We start from the raw sequence: 23,728 nt of genomic DNA, 5'->3' as shown, positions 1-23,728 counted from the left end.
TGAAGTATGGGGGCGGGTCAGTGACGCTGTGGGGCTGTTTCGCTTCCAAAGGCCCTGGGAACCTTGTTCGGGTGCATGGCATCATGAATGCTTTGAAATACCAGGACATTTTGAATCAAAATCTGTGTCCCTCTGCCCGAAAGCTGAAGATTGGTCGTCACTGGGTCTTTCAGCAAGACAATGAACATAAACATATGGCCAAATCTACACAGAAATGGTTCACCAGACACAAAATCAAGCTCCTCCCATGGCCATCTCAGTCCCCAGACCTTGTTTTGTTGGCAAAAGGGGGTTGTACAAAGTATTAACACCAGGGGTGCTAATAATTGTGACACACATTATTTGATGTCAAATAATTATTTCTTTGTGGGATTTTTCCCCACTGAATGAATGTACTTGTATTGAAGGTTAGATTTTTCTCTTTTTTTCCATTAAGGTCCCATATTATTTGAATTTTAAAAAATTATTAGAAGCTAAAAAACACATCTTAACCAGGGGTGCCAATAATTATGGAGGGCACTGTAAGTGGAAATGCATCTATGATTGACATTTCAGACCTTTACCTATTTTTTAAGTAGGTGAACTTGCAAAATCACAAGGGGTACAAATACTTCTGCTCCTCACTGTATATAGTGACGTTTTTGTTGTTGTTGGTTTTTTTTGCTGGCGGTACAGATCAAAGGTTGAGAATACCATGTGTTTTCATATTTAGTTTTATTTGCCTTCCAAAAAAAGCATGTTTTATGTAACATCATGGGGTGTCGTGTGAAGTTTGATTGAATGCATTCAAAATAAATAAAAATAACGACTGCTTTAAATATTATCAATTCGACCTTCTATTGTACAGTCCCTGACAAAAGTCTTGTCGCTTAACCTTAATAACCTGACTTTTAATTATTCAATTGGTTTCAGAAATGGCTCAAATGAAAGCTAAAACCCTCCCAAATGATGTTGAATGTACAAAAATATATTTGTTTCACTGAAAAAAGATTTATCATTTAATGAAGACAGAAAGGTCAAATTTTGGCAAGATAAGTTTTGTCGCCTACAGAAAGTAGTGTGAAAATTGAACAAAAAATGTACTTCAAATACAAAAATATGTTATACATAACATAAGCGAATTAAGTAGTGGTGCTGTGAGATCCAAATTTAATATTTTCTAAGACTTCCATGGACCTCGGCAAGGATTCATACAATTCATTGATGAAGTCATCAGGGACATCAAAGAAAGCAGTCTTGCATGCCTCCCAGAGTTCATCAAAATTCTTGGGTTTCATCTTCCATGCTTCCTCTTTCATCCTACCCCAGACATGTTCAATGACGTTCATGTCTGGTGACTGGGCTGGCCAGTCCTGGAGGATCTTGATCTTGTTTGCCTTGTGGAGCTTTGAGGAAGAGATTGAAGTATATGATGGAGGACCATCCTGCTGCAGAAGTTGTCCCTTTTTATGATTAGGAATGTAAGAGGCAGCTAAGATTTGTTGATATTTCAGACTATTTATGTTGCCTTCCACCCTGCAGATCTCTCGCACACCCTAATACTGGATGTAACCCCAGACCATTATTTTGGTAATGATGTAAATTCATTCTTTTCTGAGTGAATTTCGGATCCATGCGGGCTCCAGTAGGTCTCCTGCAATATTTGTGGCGACTATGGTGTAATTCAATGGAAGAGTCATCTGAAAAATCCACCTTTTGCCACTTTCCCAGCATCCATCCTTTTGACAGGCTGTGGGCCTTGGCAAATGCCACACGGTTTTTTAATTGTCTGCACTGAGAGCTAATTAGTCTGAAATATCAACAAATCTTAGCTGTTATTAGCAATTGTTTCTACAAAATGGAAAAGCGACAAGACTTGTCAGGGACTGTATCTGCATCATTGCCATTGTAGTCTGAAATACAAGCATCAAGCCACAGAAACTTTGATGTTTTATTGAAGAGGAAGCAAAAGCCAGACAACACAAAAGCACAACAGATCAACACTTTTGATGCTAAACTATGTTTCACTGTCGCTGCGTTGTGTCGCTAGTATACGGAGGAAAGTGTTTGGAGATTCAGGATTACGTCGCTGGTGGTGTACACTCAAGATCTGTTAATGCCCAAAGCAAAGTGTTTCTGTAGCTTCTGATCCATAGCTGCCATTGGCTTACTTAATACTAAACAAGTCGTTAGTTCCTAATTCAGAGGCACAGAAACAATTCATGTTCTGAACACAAAAATACTCAAAAGAGAAACGGTTCCACTACTTTCTCACCTCTAAAAGTTAGCATAGTTTGGCATCTGGTACTTGAAACAGAAGAGCTGAGCTATACTCTGCTGACTCCTTGCTTGTTATGGTTTTTAGTAAAACTCAAAACCCATTTCCAAATTGTCCAAAGGTATGTACTGTAAATTCATCCAGAAGCAGTGAAAATGTGTGGAGCGTAATTGAAATAGTGACAAAAAATACAAAATATATACAAAAACATAAAATGGGAGTGAAACATTTCAGGAATATGCCAGAATGCAAATTTATATAACACTGACATTTGGGCTGGGCAATAAAGCCTGAAAATATAATCTCAGATTTTTTTTCACCAAAAATTGGACTAATCTTTTTTTTTCTGATTCGCCCTCCCATTTACCTACTTTTTTTAAAAGGAGACAATAACAATGTTCTTTCATCCCTCCCAGTCCAAGTGTATTAGAGGTGTAGCGCTGTCAATCTTTATTATTTATAAGTATATTTATTCGTACAAGAAATAAAAATAATAGTTGATTTAAAAACATATTTATATATGTACACTGCTGGCCAAAAGTATTGGCACCCCTGCAATTCTGTCAGATAATGCTCAATTTCTCCCAGAAAATGATTGCAATTACAAATACTTTGATAGTAATATCTTCATTTATTTTGCTTGCAATGAAAAAACACAAAGGAGAATGAAAAAAAAATTAAATCAATATCATTTTACACAAAACTACAAAAATGGGCTGGACAAAAGTATTGGCACCCTCAGCCTAATACTTGGTAGCACAACCTTTAGACAAAATAACTGCGAACAACCGCTTCCGATATTCATCAATTAGATTCTTACAATGCTCTACTGGAATTTTAGACAATTCTTCTTTGGCCAACTGCTTCAAGTCTCTGAGATTTGAAGGGTGCCTTCTCCAAACTGCCATTTTCAGATTTCTTCACAGGTGTTCTATAGGATTCATGTCTGGACTCATTGCTGGACACTTTAGAAGTCCCCAGTGCTTTCTCTCAAACCATTTTCTAGTGCTTTTTTTGAAGTGTGTTTTGGGTCATTGCTCTGCTGGAAGACCCATGACTGCTGAGGGAGACCCAGCTTTCTCACACTGGGCCCTACATTATGCTGCAAAATTTGTTGGTAGTCTCCAGGCCCTACATTATGCCGCAAAATTTGTTGTTAAGTCTCCAGACTTCATAATGCCATGCACACGGTCAAGCCGTCCAGTGCCAGAGGTAGCAAAGCAACCCCAAAACATCAAGGAACCTCCACCATGTTTGACTGTGGGGATTGTGTTCTTTTCTTTGAAGATCTCATTTTTTTCCCTGTAAACTCTATGTTGATGCCTTTTCCCAAAAACCTCTACTTTTGTCTCATCTGACAAGAGAACATTCTTCCAAAACATTTTGGCTTTCTCAGGTAAGTTTAGGCAAACTCCAGCCTGGCTTTTTTTTATGTCTCTGGGTCAAAAGTGGGGTTCCTGGGTATCCTTCCATAGAGTCCCTTTTCATTCAGACGCCGACGGATAGTCCGGGTTGAAACTGTTGTACCCTCCGACTGCAGGACAGCTTAAACTTGTTTGCATGTTAGTCGAGGTTCTTTATCCACCATCCGCAATATGTTTAGTTGAAATCTCTCGTCAATGTTTCTTTTCCATCCACATCAAGGGAGGTTAGCCACAGTGCCATGGGCTTTACACTTATTGATGACACTGCGCACGGTAGACAAAGGAACATTAAGGTCTTGTAGCCTTGATATTGCCCATTCTTCCTCACAATTTTGCTTCTCAAGTCCTCAGACAGTTCTTTGGTCTTCTTTCTTTTCTCCATGCTCAATATGGTACACACAAGGACACAGAACAGAGGTTGAGTCAACTTTAATCCATTTAACTGGCTACACGTGTGATTTAGTTATTGCCACCACCTGTTATGTGCCACAGGTGCTGTTAATTACACAAATTCGAGAAGCGTCACACGATTTATCAAAAGGTGCCAATATTTTTGTCTGACCCATTTTTGGAGTTTTATCTAAAACAATTTTCCCCCCCCATTCTCTTTTGTGTTCATTGCAAGCAAAATAAATGAAGATATTACTTCTAAAGCATTTGTAATTACAATCATTTTCTGGGAGAAATTGAGCATTATCTGACAGAATTGCAGGGCTACCAATACTTTTGGTCAGCAGTGTATATAATAAAGATCTGGCGTTAACATTTGTGGACATCACTTTTTGGGTCATTTAGGCCATGCTTTTATACCATGTCAAGTCGTTATAGGGTTACGTGTTTTCTTTAATTACCAAAAATAGTCTCTTACCACCTCAAGGCTTTAAAAACTTTTAAATGTTTAACAAATGTAAATAAAGTGCAAAACCTGTCTTAAATATCTTTTTGTCTGCACCTATTGGTGCTGTCGGGCCCTAAATACAAAGCAATAACTTCACCAAGAAAACAATGCTTTCTCATGGAATAATCAATTGAATAACTGTTAGATTTCCTTTTGGGGAAAACCCCCCAACATAAAATTATTTTTGTTTAAATCATACGCAATACAAATTCATAACATCGATTTATCGCGCAAAGCCAAGTGACATGATTAAAACTTCTCTTTAAAGCAACACTTTGTAACTTAAGTGTTTTGTCGATTTTAGTGATGCCAATGGAAAAAAGAAGTAGTATTTTGCCTTAAGGAAGACTGTGTTTCCCATGAGAACTAGCGCACACCCACATCGTGCCGTAAATTCACGATGGTCGCCTGCAGATAGATTAAACAACATTTCAGTTCCCAGCGGCTGTGTCATCACCATCAAATTACCATACCATCAAAGTAATAAGGGAATGAATCCAGTTGTGGCTAAACAATAGCATATGGCGGTTAGCAACTGTGTGGCTTAGTGTGGCATCACGCCAACGATTGAAAGCTGGGCCAATGTTTACTCTCTATATCCTCCCTTTCTTTTTCCTCCTCAGACAAAACTTTTTGTTTTTGTTGCTCTGCCATCTTCGCAGAATTCGCATGAAAGCGTTAGCTTCGACCTCTGTTTTTATAATGAATGGGGAAAGTGACGTATGCCGTAAAGCAGTCAGCCATAGACTCCACCATCAGTTGAAAAGAGCTCCTACAGATGTTGCGCCACGCCTTCCCACAAGGAGCCAGACCCAGGCAGAAGTTGAGTTGGCTTTCACTGTGTTAAACTCAAACACACGCTGCGTTCTACTGCAGAAATTTAAGTGGAAATAGGACAAATGTCTTACCGCATGCAAGCAGTCAGGAGTGTCTCAAGAGTGATTTGGTGGAGGATTCAAGGTAATTATTATATTTTTCACAACATGCGTGCACTTTGAAATGTTGTGAATACAATGAAAAGAATGGAAAAAAATCAGCTTAACTTTGGCTTGAAATATTTAAGTAAAATGAATGATAACTGCCCAGTTTTTTGCTTTTAACCAAGAGCCTAGAGCAGGGGTGTCCAAACTTTTTGTAAAGGGGGCCAGATTTGGTGTGGTAAAAATGTGGAGGGCCGACCTTGGCTGACGTCCTTTACGTAGAACAATATATTTGAGCAAATTTTAGCAAGCCATTCTGTGTCGCATTTGCTTTATTTTTTTTAACTAATAATTTCAACAATTTCGCAACTAGCCTTGGTGGCGTTCTCTTTCGACTCTCGGGCTCTTGCAAAATACTGCTGCTGTGAAATTAAACTAGCTTCAAGTTGCTTCAATTTCTCGCTATGTATATTCCCTGTAATCTTGTCATACGTGTCAGCGTGTCTTGTTTGCCAATATCGCTTCACATTGAACTCTTTAAAAACAGCGACCGTCTTTTTGCAAATGAGGCAGATGCAGTTGTTGCGTATCCTAATGAAGAAATAGTCCAATTTCCACCTATCCTTGAAGCGTCGGCCGTCGCAGTCAACTTTTTTTTTTTTGTTGATTGTCGCCATTTTAGAAAATTGGGAGTAAAGGGTCACATGGGGTAATGTTGTTTAGAGTGCTGCTGCATTTTAGTGGGTAAATGAGGAGCAGCATTTAGTGTGTAAGCTACTTCATATGCTGGTAGCAGTACTGCTGACGAATTTATTAAGTCTGTGTGCGGGCCAGACTTTATTGATTTTATGACAGAGGCTGGGGGCCGGATGAAATTTGATTACAGGCTGCATTTGGCCCCCGGGCCGGACTTTGGACATGTCTGGTCTAGAGTGTTTTACGTTCATATCTATAGAAATTCTGCGATTTAAGCATTTATTTACGTGAATTTTCAACTTAAAAAGCTCTGTGTTTCGTGACGGCTGCCATGTTGGATTACACAACACCGTAACTTTTGCTTAAATACTTGTGTAAAATGAACGATAACTGCCAGTTTTTTACTTTTAACCAAGAATCTAGACTGTTTTACTTTCTTATCTGTAGAAATTCCGCGATTTAGGCATTTATATACAAGAATTTTCAACTTAAAAAGCTCTTTGTTTCGTGATGCCGCCATTTTGGACTACACAATACCGTAACTTTTGCTTGAAATATTCACGTAAAACGAACGATAACTGCCCGTTGTTTGCTTTTAACCAAGAATCTAGACTGTTTTACATTCATACTTATAGAAATTCTGCGATTTAAGCATTTATTTACATGAATTTTAAACTTAAAAAGCTCTTTGTTTTGTGGTTATTGCCATGTTGGATTTTGTATCCATACACAATAGCGTAACTACAATCAAATAATCAGGTAATTTTTGGCCCACGTTTTCGTGACGGCCGCCATGTTGGATTTTGTATCTCTACACAATAGCTGAATTCAACCTAAATAAGTTGTGATTGTATATAGAAAAATGCTAATTTTGCTTTTGTTGCGTAAAATTAAGATGATTCTGCATGTTTTCCTCAAGTATTAAGTTTGGGATGTGAAAATTGGGTGATTTATTGGCAGTAGAAAAAAAATGCAGTTGCCATTTTGGTTTTGCTATTATGTTAAATATTGCTATTGATCCTGAAAATATAGGTGATTATCTCTGCTTTTGGGGCTTTTTGTGCATGTAGCGTTAAATTTGAGTATTTTATAGCCATTTTAAGTTTTTTTTTAATACTTGCATAAAAAAATAATCGTGATTTTATCAGGGAACGACTTTGAAATTTTTTATGTCGCTGCTCATGGAGACTCATGTATGCCTAAAGGGGGTGCCTGTTTTGTTTTTGAAAATATTTGAATTTTAAGTTTATGAAAATTGGCCTGGCATGGTTCCTGCCACCCTCCTCAAAGTTAATTAGTGCCGGTGAAAGAGCCCCTCAAGATATAAAAAAGGTGCCATTCAACCAGTTGTCAGTCGACATATCAAAAATGTTATGAAAATATTTTATAAAGGTTGAAAAGTTACTTAGTGTTGCTTTAAGTTGGATTTACGCACCGTGATGTTGCACTGCTGCTCTCAAGTGGGACAAGTTTGATATATTTTAATTATTACATTAAATAAAAATTTTAAATTTCAAATATGATTAAAAATCTAATATGTATAACATCTACCAATATAAGTGTAGGCTAAATACATAGATTAAAAATACCACATTAATATAAGCGCTTCACTCAAAATTAAAAATTTTATTTTAAAGAAGAAAAAAGGACGATGGCTTATTATTATTTTTAAAACTTTCAGTGCCATTGACTATGGTAGACGTCCAATAATGTTGCTCTTTTCATCCTTCTGCTATGAATTTAAATGAGCCGAGTAAATTGAGTAAAGGAGTCATCAGTAGCGATCTAATCCAAATGAACTGTGAGATTTGACAGCCAGTCCTCTCACTTCAAATGGATTGGACATCTATCTCTGTCAATTGCAGCCAATTAGGTTTTTTATTTTATTTTTTTTAGACTTGGACTTGAACCTGCAGTGTAAATTTAGTCTTCGATGATCACAGATAAAACTCAAAATGCAAATGAGTTTTCCATACAGTAGCAACAAAGAAATGTCCAATATATTTACATAAATATTTCTATTAACATGGAAGCATCCTTTAACTAACATTTTTCTTAACTTTACACAGTCTTAAAACATAAATAAAACATTTTTCTTCAACAACTCTAGTAAAAAAATGCTTTACACAAAATATTTTCACAAAGTAACAAAGAGGACAAAAAATCTTAACATGGAATATTTCCACATTTATACAGTGGTGAAACCTAGGAGGTAGAATATGATTACATTTTGGGAACTCTGAGGGGGGAAATAAAATCCTTACATACACCCTGTTGACCACATGGAGAAACATAACACAAGGCAGGTCCCTTCTTAGATGATAAAAAAAAAAAAAAGTCCAAATAAGGCCAATGGCAGCTACAGTTTACGGTGAGATATCATTGGTTAAATACCCAGCATGCATTAGTTTGTTACACAACTGCAAATAAACAAGATCGATTATTTTTTGTTTTATTGTGTTAATGGCTGCTGCATCTACATTCGCTTGATGTCAATCCGGCCAATTTTGGAGTGAGTCGTTTTCAAAATAGACGCCCCCCCCCCCCCAACATTTTTCAAGTATTTTCCATTCAAAGCTCCGTTAGGGCGATTTTAGGTCCTGTTTACTGTTATCAAGAATATTCTTTAATTCTACCTGCTTTGTGTTGTCACAACAACGAAGTGAAATTGATGTGCTCTTTTCCAAAAAAAAAACAAAAAAAATGCCCGCCTGCATCCTCAATACAGATCGATCTTGTCATCTTATTCATTGGGTGCAGACTATTATATTTTTTGAACATGTTCAGAATGAGTCTACACGTTTTCTTTCTAGGACAAAACAATGCGTAAGACTTACAAATCAAAATAATCCTCATGGATTTATTGTGTTTTGGAAAGGAACCCATCAATACTAGTGCACGTTGTATGCCAGAGAAATCAGGATATGGCGGAAAACACTCAGGTGACTTTAAGTTCTGCTCTAAGACCCCCAATTTGTCCAAATTTCAAAATTGTCAGATTTGCTCGTGTGAAACATCATTGGAAAGCTTAAAATGTCAATTTTCTGGGGGAAGAAAAATTTTGAACAGGAGGGCATTTTGAAAAAAAAAAAAAAAAAAGATTTTTTTAAACAGCTAAACCCTAACTGGAGGTGAGAACACGCGAGAGCAGAATTAAAGACGCCATGATTTTAACGAGATATCATCGCGTACTTACCTTGTTTCGATCCAAAAACTCCATCTTGCATGTATCGAGTGTCAAGACACAGATGTGAATGGCCACAGCTGGATTTTATGGGTGAAACATGGTAATATAACAGGGGTCGCGAAGCCGAAATCGCAGACGTCAAGGAGTAATCGAGATTTTCATTTTCATATATTTACCCTTTTAAACATTTAAAAAAAAAAATCTTTGTTTGGATCGATTATTTATCATCTAAAATATCGGGGAAAATGCGACATTAACAGAAAAAATACAATTAAGTGATAGCTATGAGGTAGATATCCGTGACTTTGTTACAGACGCCAATTTTTTCATTGTGACGTCATTTGTGTAAAACTTTAAAACATGCGAGCAAATAATTTTTTAAAGTCGTTTTTTTTTTTTTTTAAACGAAATGTTAGACATCAATTAATGATTCTAAGCTAAAAATGTCAGACATTTTGAGTGATAAATATGATTACTTACCTTCTTTTTATGGCTAGGCTGAAACAAAAGCGGTTGCGCGACGTCTGTAAACGGGGGTTTCCTGGGTAAAACGGACAAATTGAAAATAGTTCTGGGACTTAATACTCCATGAATCTGCTATGGCAGCATATAGACATATTGTTCTATCAAACGCAACAGTTCTTTTGGCTTCAAATACAGCAGTTTATTTTAAGGAGGGGTGCAAGAGCAGAAACTGATTTTTCAGCCTTGTCTGTGTTTTCTGCCATATCTAGATTGAGCATGTAAATGATAATGCATCATCTAACCATTATTGCTTGCTGCATTCTCTCATATGTTCTTATTCAGACCGGTAGTCATTTAATGAGAAGACCAGAGACCTTAATATGGGACAATAATAAGCATAAGCCGAGGAGGCAACAAATATATTGTTCTTTGTAATTGGAGTGAATCTGAGAGGCGGAACAATATCTGACTTTGTTAAAAGCCGCTAGGAGCGTTTTTGAACAACAGTAAGAGTGTGAATATTTTGTGTGTGTTTGTTTGCCAGTGTGCAGAAGAGGATGTGACTGCTTTTGGGTGGAAGTGTAAGGGGAAAAAAAACTCTTCTACGTCCCTTTAGGCGGTGTCCACTTCAAGGCTGTAGGGTCGATGGTCTTGCCGTTTCCACGTTTGCGCTCTTTCGCTTTCCAGTCATCAATAAGATCCTACACAGAGGTGGGTAGAGTAGTCAAAAATTTTACTCAAGTAAGAGTAGCGTTACTACAAAATAATATTACACAAGTAAAATGAGTCATCCAAAAAATGTAATCAAGTACAAGTATTTGATGAAAAGAATACTCAAGTAATGAGTAACATTGTGAGTAACTGCTTACGATGTTTGATTTTTTTAAAACTTTTTTTTTAATCTATATGAACTGTTACTATAGTTTGAAGAACAATAACACTGTACGCTACAACATAACCACATTAAGCCAAATAAATACAAAAAAAAAAAAATCATTAATTCTGGCGAGAGAAAAAAAATACACAAATGAAACATCATTCGTTCAACGAGCATGAGTGCCCCCTAGTGCAGAAAGCATATTTCCTCTTATGAAACTAAAAGGATCATATCTCTGTGGTCTATCAGTGCCAAATAAAAACTAAATAAAATAAATATAAATATAAACCCAATAAAAATTTAAAAATCAGCACTTTCGAGTCATGATGACGGCCGCTCTATGTCAAATACTTAAATTTTTTACAGTGATTGAAAGACGCCACATGATTGAACAGGCCAGAGTGATCATAGAAAGGCAAGTTTGAGTCCGAATGGTGATTATTGTTGCTACGTGTCATTGGTAAAACCGGTAGCGCCACTGTTGGCTACTCTGGCAAAAAAAAAAAAAAAAAAATCTAATATGTAGAATAAAGAGAAAAAATGTAACGGCTACCGTAGTTTAGCCCAAAGTAGCGAAGAGGAGCGTTTCTTCTTCACAAATCTACTCAAGTAAAAAGTATGGCTTTGTAAAACTACTCTTAGAAGTACATTTACCTCAAAAAGTTACTCAAGTAAATGTAACGGAGTAAATGTAACGGGTTACTACCTTTGATCCGACAACAGAGGAATTCACTTAAAATTGCTCTTGAGCTATTTGATTTGTAAGCTGATTGCAAAGTTAAAAATATATTTAAAAAAAAAAAAAAAAAAAAAAAAAGGGGTTTATGATTATTTTGTGTGCAACTTCAAAAGTTAAAGCGTCGATGTGGTATCTCTACATCACTGTCAAATGAAGCTGTAAGTAAATACCTCTAATACTGTTATTGTTACATTATTAATTATGTTATTAATTTTCCTTATTAATTATTGGATTTCCATATTTTTATTACTACAACTGTGACAAAACTAATTTAAATTCACAGCAGAAGGATGAACAGACCCACATGATTTGACGTCTATCATCGTCAATGACAGGGAAAGAGTTATTAAGCGCATTTATAAATTAATAAAATGTTAATAAAACGTAAATTTACATGAAAATGCAATTTCTGGAGAATCTGCAATGGGATCCCTACCTCTGCTGATCGGTGAACTAAAACTACTCAACTAAGTCATTTTCTATTGATTTTAGGGCATTTACGGGTCACTTCCTGTTGATTTCGGGTCACTTCCTGTTCACTTCGGGGTAATCACTAGAATATATAGAGGGGCAAATAAGTATTTAGTCAACCACCAATTGTGCAAGTTGTCCTACTTCAAAGATTAGAGAGGCCACTAATTGTCAACAGCGGTAAACCTCAACCATTAGAGACACAATGTAGAAAAAAAACAAAAATCACATTGTTTGATTTTAAAAGAATTTATTTCAAAATTACAGTGGAAAATAAGTATTTGGTCACCTACAAACAAGCAAGATTTCTGGCTGTTCAAGAGGTCTAACTTCTAACGAGGTCTAACGAGGCTCCACTCGTTACCTGTATTAATGGCACCTGTTTTAACTCATTATCGGTATAAAAGACAGCTGTCCACAACCTCAGTCAGTCACACTCCAAACTCCACTATGGCCAAGACCAAAAAGCTGTCGAAGGACACTAGAGATAAAATCGGAGACCTGCACCAGGCTGGGAAGACTGAATCTGCAATAGGTAAAACGCTTGGTGTAAAGAAATCAACTGTGGGAGCAATTATTAGAAAAATGGAAGACATACAAGACCACTGATAATCTCCCTCGATCTGGGGCTCCATGCAAGATCTCACCCCGTGGTGTCAAAATGATAACAAAAGCGGTGAGCAAAAATCCCAGAACCACACGGGGGGACATAGTGAATGACCTACAGAGAGCTGGGACCACAGTAACAAAGGTTACTATCAGTAACACAATGCGCCGCCAGGGACTCAAATCCTGCACTGCCAGACATGTCCCCCTGCTGAAGAGATTACACGTCCAGGCCTGTCTGTAGTTTGCTAGAGAGCATTTGGATGATCCAGAAGAGGACTGGGAGAATGTGTTATAGTCAGATGAAACCAAAATAGAACTTTTTGGTAGAAACACAGGTTCTCGTGTTTGGAGGAGAAATAATACTGAATTGCATCCGAACAACACCATACTCACTGTAAAGCATTGGGGTGGAAACATCATGCTTTGGGGCTGTTTTTCTGCAAAGGGACCAGGACGACTGATTTGTGTAATGGAAAGAATGAATGGGGCCATGTATCGAGAGATTTTGAGTGAAAATCTCTTTCCATCAGCAAGGGCATTGAAGATGAGACGTGGCTGGGTCTTTCAGCATGACAATGATCCCAAACACACAGCCAGGGCAACAAAGGAGTGGCTACGTAAGAATCATTTCAAGGTCCTGGAGTGGCCTAGCCAGTCTCCAGATCTCAACCCCATAGAAAATCTGTGGAGGGAGTTGAAAGTTCGTGTTGCCCAACGACAGCCCCAAAACATCACTGCTCTAGGGGAGATCTCCATTGAGGAATGGGCCAAAATACCAGCAACAGTGTGTGAAGAGTCACAGAAAACGTTTGGCCTCCGTTATTGCCAACAAAGGGTACATAACAAAGTATGGAGATGAACTTTTGGTATTGACCAAATACGTATTTTCCACCATGATTTGCAAATAAATTCTTTAAAAATCAAACAATGTGATTTTCTGGGTTTTTTATTCACATTCTGTCTCTCATGGTTGAGGTTTACCCATGTTGACAATTACAGGCCTCGCTAATATTTTCAAGTGGGAGAACTTGCACAATTAGTGGTTGACTAAATACTTATTTGCCCCACTGTAGATACCAAATTTAAGCTGCGATCTGTTCACAAATATAGGAGGAACAGATACAAAAACACGATAGTACATACGTTAACAACATGACCGGCAACTTGAAAGGCCTTTAGGCTGTTAAAGTTATTTTCCAGCAGTTGGTTGAAATCCTACCTGTCGTTTTAAAACCAAGTGTTTGCCCTTCCAGTATTTCAGCATCTGGAGCGACTGCAGAGTGCTGACAATGTCCACTGGGTTCACTGCTGTCTCCTGGCTGATCTCTGACAACAAAAAATGACATTTAGGGTGAACATGGGCGATTGTGCAAACTTTACAAAAGCAAAATAATAATAATAATAAATAAACATGCAGCTTTACCTGATTCAAGAGTTTGTTACTCCTAATGTTAGACCTGGTGACAACATAACAGCTCATCCGCTACTAGCCCCCCTTGTTCAAACAGATTGGACGTCTTTCACTGGCAGCTAATGAGTTAATATGTTCTGAATATGTTTAGAATTTGCCATTCTTTTCCTTTATCAAAGAAAATGTTACTGACACACATTGGTTCACTCGCCTGACTGCAATGCAGGCAAAAGCAGTTCAGTTCCCACTCAGTAGTGTTGTTTTGGTCAACGATGACGGTAACGATAATGAAAGAAATTCGTCAACGAACACTTTTTTCATGAGAATGACGTGACGATAACCAGCTAAAAACGTGTTTTGGGAGACTAAAACATGACGAGCCTGATGCCAGTTTTTGTTTGATGAGACCAGAACAAGATGAAAATGTGCAACAGTTTCTGTTCACAATGTGAGATATTTTATGTGTAGTTAGTAGCAGTGCAACGGTTTGCGGTTCAAAGCCGAACCGTTAGGTTCGCCCTGTACGGTTCAATACGCCTTTATGAACCGCACCTTTTCGGCTTTGCAATTAATTTATTCCGAGCGCTTGTGGAATGAATTGGTCGAGCTCTGCGTGCCTGTGTGTGACGTGAAGCACAGCTGTGAAGAAATTCCCGCCCCGCAAGTAAATGTCCAATCGCTGTCAAGCACCTGTGTAATTAATAGAAGCAGAGAAACGCCCTCTCTAGCTTACGAGCGAAGTGAAAGTGAAACAAGAAAGAAAACAAAACGCTATGGCGAGCGGAGGAGTGGAGAGACCGAATTTTGAGGAAGCACCGGCCTTTTTCAAATCTGTGGTGTGGCAACATTTCGGTTTCCCCGTGGACTACAATGCGGAGGGAGAGAAAATATTGAAAAAAATTAATAAAACAATTTTCAAGCATTGCTCAGCGCTTGTTCCCTATGCTAATGGCAACACTTATAACATGACTCCGGCACCTCAGCCGCTGTTCTAACAAATTTTGCACAGAGCAGGACTACCCCGAAGAGGACACCAGTGAAAACACAGGGCGAGCTTTGTTAATTTATTTGCAACGCTTGACCCGCGTTACATTGTTCCTTCGCGGACATATTTCTCCAACAACGTAATCCCCGACATTTATGAAATGGCACGCAAAGCCATCGAAGATGATTTCGCCAAAGCACATAGTTTCGCCCTGACCACTGATAGTTGGACGTCCCGTGCTACTAAGTGCTACTATCTAACTGTGACGGTCCACTATAATTCCTACCTGTCAAGTTGTACCGTCTTGGCGTAATTTTTACAAGTGAGCACTGATTTTTAAATGTGTAAGTTTTTCGTACATTACGTTTTTTTTTTCCTCCGTTCGGATTTTGTCACCCTTTTCGGCAACGAGACAATGTGCATTAATACGTTGGTTGAATGACGCCAGAAAAATCAGAGACACGGAGAGGGACGAGTGTTTGTTGTGACGCTATAGCAAACACGATGCTAGGCTTGGTGGCTCCAATATTTCCTGACTGTAGTCGACAGCCTACAATCTACGCCTAGATATCTCATGCATATAGAACTACATACGAAATGACAGACTCGGTAGCGTTAGTAAACAGCCGCCATTTTAGAGCAGTAAACTTCTCAGAAAGGCTCTGTTGTAGTGAACCTTCCTAAGTAACTTTTTATCTAAAATACTCCTAAATTGGCAAAATCTTGACTTGAGTCTATCTTTAAAGGATGAAACAGTTTTAAAATTTTCACATGTTGAAAGTAGACAGAAGGGAACTAATGCAAAAACGGGAGCAATTTTATCTACTTTAACAGTTGATTCACAACATTAAATGACCTCCAAACATAGCAAAGGTTACTATGTTTTTTTTTTTTTTTTTTTTTTGAAAAAATGGAAAAAAAACATGAAAGGTAACACCAGTTACTTTACCAAGTAACTTTTTTATTACTGTGTATTTCAGTAGTTAGTCACTACACTAGCCAAAGAGCTAAGAAGCATTTTAACAGTTGAAAATGTTTACATTTTAAGTGTTTATTTCACTTTCTTTAAAGCAAAATAAAGGCAATTAAAACGCAAAACGCAAACCGAAACTGAACCGAAACCGTGATCCGAAAACCGAGGTTCAAACCGAACCGTGGGCTAACTGAAACCCTAGTAGTTAGCCTGCATCGTAGCAGTGTCTGCTTGTGTCACTCTTGTGATGTGCTGCACCCCCCCAACTGATCTATCTCCCTTCTAAATGCATCTTTTACCCTCCCAAATGATCCCGTAATTGTTTCACAGTTTTGAAAAATGCAATCCAGTTCTGACCTTTGATAGAGATCTCCTTCCCCTGAAAGTTGTTCAGGTAGCGCAGCAGCACCTCTTTCCAGTAACTGCGATAGCTGATAAGGCCAAGGTCGGATAGGGGTCGCTCTGGTGAGCCCACTTTGTCCTCAACCTTCGACAACAGGTAACCTGAGAGAATAGGATCAAAAACTGAGTGTAACCACCTAAAGTGTAAAATAGTGTTTTGTAGAACCCGACTAGGAAAGACAAATGAGTGTACTTACTGAAGTCTATGAGCATCTTGCCATAACCTTGCCTCATGTATTGTGGCATGGTAAGGATGCAGGATACATTGTAGTTTAGGAAAGAGTTCTTTTCCTATCAGAGTAGAGATATTGCTGGAGTAAGAATAGGACTCACATCAGAAAAGCAGTTAACTCATTGGCTCTCATTGACGGAGATATATGTCCAACTTAGATTGCAAAGACTCAATGATCACGTTTCAGTGCCGCTGATGGCAATGCGTGTCCAATCCATTTGAACTGTGAGGGTTGGAAGCGATCATTTAATTGCTGCCAACCCTCCCAGTTCAAATTTGATGTCCATCATGATTAATGAGTTAATTTAGTCTTCCTTCACTAACTACCACAACACATACTCTGAATACGCATACATGGACCTGCGCTGGCAGTGTATGAGTTAATGTGATACATTTATACATTTTATTTTAATTATTGTTTTATAATGAGTTCAATTTAATTTTACTATGTGGAAAAATATAAGGTGATGAAGTTCATGTTTTATTGCTGTTTATGAGCATTTTTTAATATAGAGTGTATTCTTTTACAATCACAAGATAATCTGTGAATGTTATACATACTGTGGTTCTGTGTTGGCAGTGAATCAGTTAATAGGAGTACAATAGAAGTGGACGGAGATTCCGTGACATAGCCTGTGTCTAGTTGTTGTCTTGGTTAGCGTCTGACTTTTTAATGCATATTTACAAGTGTTAATTTGTTAAAGGAATTGGATGTCTATCATAGTAAATGGCGGGAAATGAGCTAATTTGAGGTCACTTTGTTGATAATTTTAGTAGGGATGTCCTCAATCGCATATTTTTGCACTCGAGTCACCTGATTTTCAGAATCTGCCGATATTGAGCCCCGATCTGATACTGAAAAAATAAAGTAAAAAATTTTTTTAACAAAGGTACCAAACATGTTACTGTCCCACAGTGCCGCCTCCATAATGTGAATTATTTTTAAACAATAATGTAGAAAAATGCTTGTCTTCATTAAATGCTTCATTGAGTGAATCCACTCAAATCCACTCATGCTGCTGAAAACAGCCTCTCACTTGCATAAATGCTACAGCACACTAAAGTTTAACGATGATTGACTCATCAGTGCCTTTGATCATAGAGCCACCAAGTTTCTCTGGCAAGATCAAAGTTAAAAACCTGTCAATCAACGTTAACTTTAAAGTGCATGTGACACGAAAAAGCATGTTTAATTCATAAAACACGCGGTATTTTATGCTCCTGAATGATATGGACCGCTTTGATGTGTGTGGAAGCGATCGCTATATTTATTTAGTTTTTTTAATCCCGCGCCATGAAAATGAGTGACTTCCGGCTTCGGTCTTGCATTGAGGAGGAGGGCGCTGTGACGTGTACGGGTGAAGGCGTCCTCTTCACTAAACAGCGGTACTGTTGTGTATGAGGACTAAGGATTCAGCTGATTTTGCGGATTAATACGTTTATTTTTCGCATCACGCCAGCCAAACGGCCGCAGAAAAATCTTGCTTTATGAGGGAGAGGCGTGTGCGCCTTTTTGGAGTTTCAAAAGGTTCCCATTCACTGTGGATATTGGCCAAGACAAGCCCTCCTACTGTGGGACCATTGGACTTACGAGGAAGTGAGTAAACATCTTGTTTTGTATTATGTCAAATACGAATACAGCGATTACAAAGTAAACACTACAAACTTTCTTTAAATAAAGGACTACTTACGTTTGATCATTGATAGGCATATAAAAAGCTCTCCTCATACACATTAGCTGCACGTTAGCTACACAACAACTGCAGCCGCCCTCCTCCGGGGAACGAACTGTAAATTGCTCTCCGCCGGGCGGTTTGCCGATCGGCGAAAACAATCGACAACCCAGTCGTCATGTCAAATAATCCGGGCTAGTTATGTGTGATTTTCCACTTCCAAGACTTTGAAACATCACTCGGTTCGGGTTTGCATGTCGGCTAGCTGTCACGCCTTTTGGTTTGTTTACATTCTCCGAAGCCGGGGAAGGGTATTGACATATGTCCGATTTAGGTGTCATAAAATATCGTTCGGGAGGTGCGACAGTAAAGGTGAAGTCGACAGTTTTGACCATTATGGAGTAATTTTGCCATGTCGTCCTGAACAAGTGCATTTTTATTATTTCATATTACATTTAGCGCAAGACTACTATTTGACATGACCATGCCATTTATTTAGCAATTGGGGAAAATACTTGGATTAAACAGAATATCCTGTAAAAATATTGAAGTAAAGGGACAGAAACAATGACATTTTGCAGCTCTCCTCGTCGCGTTTTCCTCGTTGTGAATAGTTCGCCCTCGACGGGCTGACTGGTCCTTCTCAAGCCATTTATTTAGCTATTGGGGAAAAATACTTGGATAAAAAGAATATCCTGTAAAAATATTGGAGTAGAGAGACTGAAACAATGACATTTTGCGGCTCTCTTCGTCGCGTTTTCGTCGTTGTGAATAATTCCCCCTCAATGGGCTGAATAGTAAAATCGATGAGCCCATTCACCCGCTGACGTCATCCACCTGTTGGGGACGCTTGAGCTCTATAATGGTAGGCGTGGCTAACCGGCAGATTAAAAGACTAATTTCTCGTCATCTGCGCTTTGCTAAATTGTTGCATATAGTTGAATCGTCTCAAAATATGATTCTAATTCACATAATAATGTTATTATTTAAGACTTTTTTTCTCCTGTCGTATGCTCTTTAAGTACTAAATACAAGTTGGATAGTTGGCAGCACTGCTTAGCAGGAGTGAGGGTGAGAAGCTTTGGCACTATACGAGCATGAAGCAGAAAAACAAAAAATTTTTTAATTGAAAACCTGATCCTTTTCACCCGATTCCGAGCATCAGAAAAATGGCGCGATCAGCACATTTCTGATCATGTGATCAGTTTGGAACATCCCTACTTTAAACCAATTGTTTAGATAGGAATTTTGTTTCCTTATGAAGAAAAATGTCAATCTTCTCTTTTTAATTTTTCTTTTATTTTCTTAACAAACAAGAGATGACGACACACAATTCAAGAAGCAATGATCGCCTATGATAAATACATTTGTTAAGAATAATTAAATGCTGGGCGGCCAGGACAAATGTCCCCGAGAGCCCCACGCAGGTGCTTCCCAGATGATCTGCCCCGACTTTCGAGATCATAGTTTATATTTATCGTTATATTAGGCGGCAGGCTAGCGCCCACCTCTTTGTGGAAAAACACTAAGCAGCTGTCTTATCCAATGACCCTTGCCTCAGCGAAGATGCTGAGAGCTGTGCATCTTATCCGGTATAAAACGATATAAAAATGAACGTACCAAGTACAATGAACAAACATATCAGAACAAATATCTCTGCACTTACCTTGGAGAAATATCCCACAAGATGGCACCCTGTGTTGTCAACATCAGTCATGACATAAAAGAGGAAAGGTTCAACGTCGTAATACAACGTCTTGTGGTCTAGAAAGAGTTTGGCCAGCAGACACAAGTTCTGACAGAAAATCTGCCAATAAAAAACAACTTTATTATGATTAATATCTCATTAAATCATCCTCATAATCAAGAATATTCTGATATTCAAATCTGAAACATACTATTATAATAACCACCTGTGAGTATTTTTTTTATTAAAGTATTTTGTAAAATTTAAAAATCACATTTTCATGAATTGTATTTTAACATTCAATGTTTTTAGCGTTTACGTAACTATTACCAGTCTATACATATCTTGAAATTTTGCTATTTAATCCCCAATTACACAGTTGATTAAGTATTTGAGTAAACCATGACCAAGACTGGTTACTTTTTTTGCTCCACTGTGAAGGAAATAACTATGTTGCTAACTTGAGGACCATAATTAGCATATACACTATTTGCTGAAAAGTTCACAGTTCAAAGAATGGTTGTAAGTCACTAAATAAAGTGACATTTTCTTTTTGTACAGTGCACAATGAAGACAAGTTGCTGCCTGTTCTCTTGTACGGCTGACACATGGTTGCAGCAAAATAAAAGTAGCACTTTACATTTTATTTGGACTTCAGAAAGACTGAGGGAGATTGAGACTGTGAACAGGACATTTTTTGGTACCAAGCAAAAACCTCTGGCACGCATTTGAGAACCAAACCAATAACTCTATGCATCCCTGTATATTAGATTTTCTTACCTTATTTTTCTTCCCATCAACCTCAAAAACTGAGATGTTGCTTTTTCGATAGATTTCATCACCTGGAGGATGTTTCCAAACACACTTGGCCTTATGTGGAAAGGATAAAACAGGATTACACTTATCCTACCATTGGCAGTGTACAGTACTTGTCCTTCTAAAAAAATTAGCATATTGTGATAAAGTTCATTTTTTGTAACGTACTGATAAACATTAGACTTTCATCTATTTTAGATTCATTACACACAACTGAAGTAGTTTAAGCCTTTTAATGTTTTAATATTGATGATTTTGGCAAAAAAAAAAAAAAAAAAAAAATCCCCATCTCAAAAAATTAGCATTGCATGAAAAGGTACTCTAAAGAAGCTACTAATCTAATCATCTGAATCAACGAAATAACTCAAAACCCCTGCGAAAGAAAAACTCCCAGCCTGGTTCATTACTCAAAACCGCAATCATGGGCAAGACTGCCGACCTGACTGCTGTCCAGAAGGCCATCATTGAAACCCTTAAGCAAGAGGCTGAGACACAAAAAGACATTTCTGAGTGAATAGGCTGTTCCCAGAGTGCTATATCAAGGCACCTCAGTGGGAAGGAAAAAGTGTGGCAGGAAACGCTGCACAACCAGAAGAGGTGACCGCACCTTGAGAAAGACTGTGGAGAAGGCCGATTCCAGACTTTGGGGGACCTGCAGAAACAGTGGACTGAGTCTGGAGTAGAAACATCCAGAGCCACCATGCACAGGCGTGTGCTGGAAATCGCAGAAGTGCCTGACCTGGGCTACAGAGAAGCAGCACTGGACTGTTGCTCAGTGGTCCAAAGTACTTTTTTCAGATGAAAGCAAATTTTGCATGTCATTCGAAAATCAAGGTGCCAGAGTTTGGAGGAAGACTGGGGAGAAGGAAATGCATGAAGTCCAGTGTCAAGTACCCAACAGTCAGTGATGGTCTGGGGTGTCATGTCAGCTGCTGGTGTTGGTAGGACAGGGCAGGGGTCAATGCAGCTAGCTATCAGGAGATTTTGGAGTACTTCATGCTTCCATTTGCTGAAAAGCTTTATGGAGATGATGATTTCATTTTTCAGCACGACCTGGCACCTGCTCACAGTGCCAAAACCACTGGTAAATGGCTTACTGACCATGGCATTACTGTGCTCAATTGGCCTGCCAACTCTCCTGACCTGAACCCCGTAGAGAATCTGTGGGATATTGTGAAGATTAAGTTGAGAGACACCAGACCCAACACTGTGGATGAGCTTAAGGCCGCTATCGAAGCATCCTGGGCCTCCATAACACCTCAGCAGTGCCACAGGCTGATAGCCTCCATGCCACGCCGCATTGAAGCAGTCATTTCTGCAAAAGGATTCCCGACCAAGTATTGAGTGCATAGCTGATATAATTAATTGATGGTTGACTTTTTTGTATTAAAAAACACTTTTTTGTATTGGTCGGATGAAATATGCAAATTTTTTGAGATAGGGATTTTTGGTTTTTCTTGACTTTTTTGCCAAAATCATCAATATTACAACAATAAAAGGCTTGAACTACTTCAGTTGTGTGTAATGAATCTAAAATATATGAAAGTCTAATGTTTATCAGTACATTACAGAAAATAATGAACTTTATCACAATATGCAAATTTTTTGAGAGGGACTAGTATATCTCTAATATTTGCATAGTGTTCATATTGGCAAATATCAACAATACAATTTTCGATTAAGATTAACTGTATGTATACTGTCATATCACTCACCTATTTAACAAGTTCAGTGATTCAAAAATGACCATTCAAACACCTTTAAATAGCTAATTTTTACACTTAATTTGTAAGACATTAGGCTTGAATCAAAACACTTACCATATGTCTGCGTAAGATGGTCTGGCTCTTCATGTACTTAAGGCAGAATTCACACATGTACAGCCTCCCCAAGCGGGCGTATTCCTCCGGGTACGGTGAGTGGTACCACGTGTCCAATTCATAGCGTCCGAACACAATGATCTTTATCATGTTGCTCCCTTCCGACACCTGGCCAGCCAGACGAAGCTTCTCCTGTAATGACCAGGGTAAGAGGGTGACGATGAAGGTGGGTAGTGAAAGGAAATGATAAGAGGAGAGAACCGGTGACAAAAGAGGAATAAGGGGACAGATAATGGAAAAGAGCTCCATTAGTCAGGGAAGAAGATAAGCTGAGGCTTACGTGACACCCAGCGACACAATGAAGATGAGGTGAGCACAATTTTTTAAATTATGGAGTACTTCACATTACACTGATCCAAAAAGTAGCTGTCAGGTCCAAAACAATTAGCGACCTCTGGTAAATTCTATCAGAGCTTGGTAGGGCTAGGCGAAATGGCCTAAAAATAAAGTCTTCAATTTTTCACCCAAAATTTGATTTACAATTTATTCAAGGACACAATAAGAACAAAAGAAAGCGTAAATAAAATTTAACCCTTCATAAGGCACTCATTGAACTCATTGGCAGTAATTGACTGTGTTAGATGGTGTTAGGTGTTGGACTGTCTATTAGGACAATAGATATAATAAATTGGATGCCTAGTCCCGTCAATGGCATTGTAACATGAGCATTAACAGCCAGTCTTCCAAGTTTTAAATGAATTGGACAGTCTACAATTGTGAAATGTTTATTCATAAATAATTTTAAAATAGGTATTCATAATTAACAAATAAAAAACAACTGTCTGAACCTTTTGGAATTTCTCACAGTTCTGCATATAATCACCATCAAATGTGAGCTGATCTTTGTCAAAATCACACAGATGAAAAACAGTGTCTGCTTTCTCTAAAACCACCCAAACATTTATAGGTTTTCATATTTTAATGAGGACAGTATACAAACAATGACAGAAGGAGTAAAAATAAGTAAGTGAACCATCATTCAATATTTTGTGGCCATCCCTTTGGCAGCAATAACTTCAACCCGACGCTTCCTGTAGCTGCAGATCAGTCTGGCACATCGATCAGGACTAATCTTGGCCCATTCTTCTCTACAAAACTGCTGTAGTTCAGTAAGATTCCTGGGATG

General features: G+C 38.2%; 1 protein-coding gene across 2 annotated transcripts in view; it reads right to left on the bottom strand.

The window, feature by feature from the left end:
* Positions 1 to 780: 780 nt before the first annotated feature.
* The window catches only part of LOC130931965 (histone acetyltransferase KAT7-like), a 46,475-nt gene continuing 23,527 nt past the window's right edge, over positions 781 to 23,728 (bottom strand). The window contains exons 9-15 of one of the 2 annotated variants that reach the window (XM_057861239.1): positions 22,543 to 22,734; positions 20,687 to 20,776; positions 19,886 to 20,026; positions 16,512 to 16,605; positions 16,270 to 16,416; positions 13,763 to 13,869; positions 781 to 10,548 (exon numbers count right to left, since the gene is read on the bottom strand). In XM_057861239.1, coding sequence (XP_057717222.1) covers positions 10,450 to 10,548; positions 13,763 to 13,869; positions 16,270 to 16,416; positions 16,512 to 16,605; positions 19,886 to 20,026; positions 20,687 to 20,776; positions 22,543 to 22,734 — 870 coding nt within the window. In that variant the 3' untranslated portion in view covers positions 781 to 10,449. The remainder of the gene's footprint in view (positions 10,549 to 13,762; positions 13,870 to 16,269; positions 16,417 to 16,511; positions 16,606 to 19,885; positions 20,027 to 20,686; positions 20,777 to 22,542; positions 22,735 to 23,728) is intronic. The other variant, XM_057861238.1, reaches the window with a different exon arrangement.

Source organism: Corythoichthys intestinalis, chromosome 16 (assembly GCF_030265065.1).
Source record: "Corythoichthys intestinalis isolate RoL2023-P3 chromosome 16, ASM3026506v1, whole genome shotgun sequence".
NCBI lineage: Eukaryota > Metazoa > Chordata > Actinopteri > Syngnathiformes > Syngnathidae > Corythoichthys > Corythoichthys intestinalis.
The sequence above is the reverse complement of the archived record's forward strand: the minus strand, read 5'-3'. Positions and strand labels throughout refer to the sequence as shown.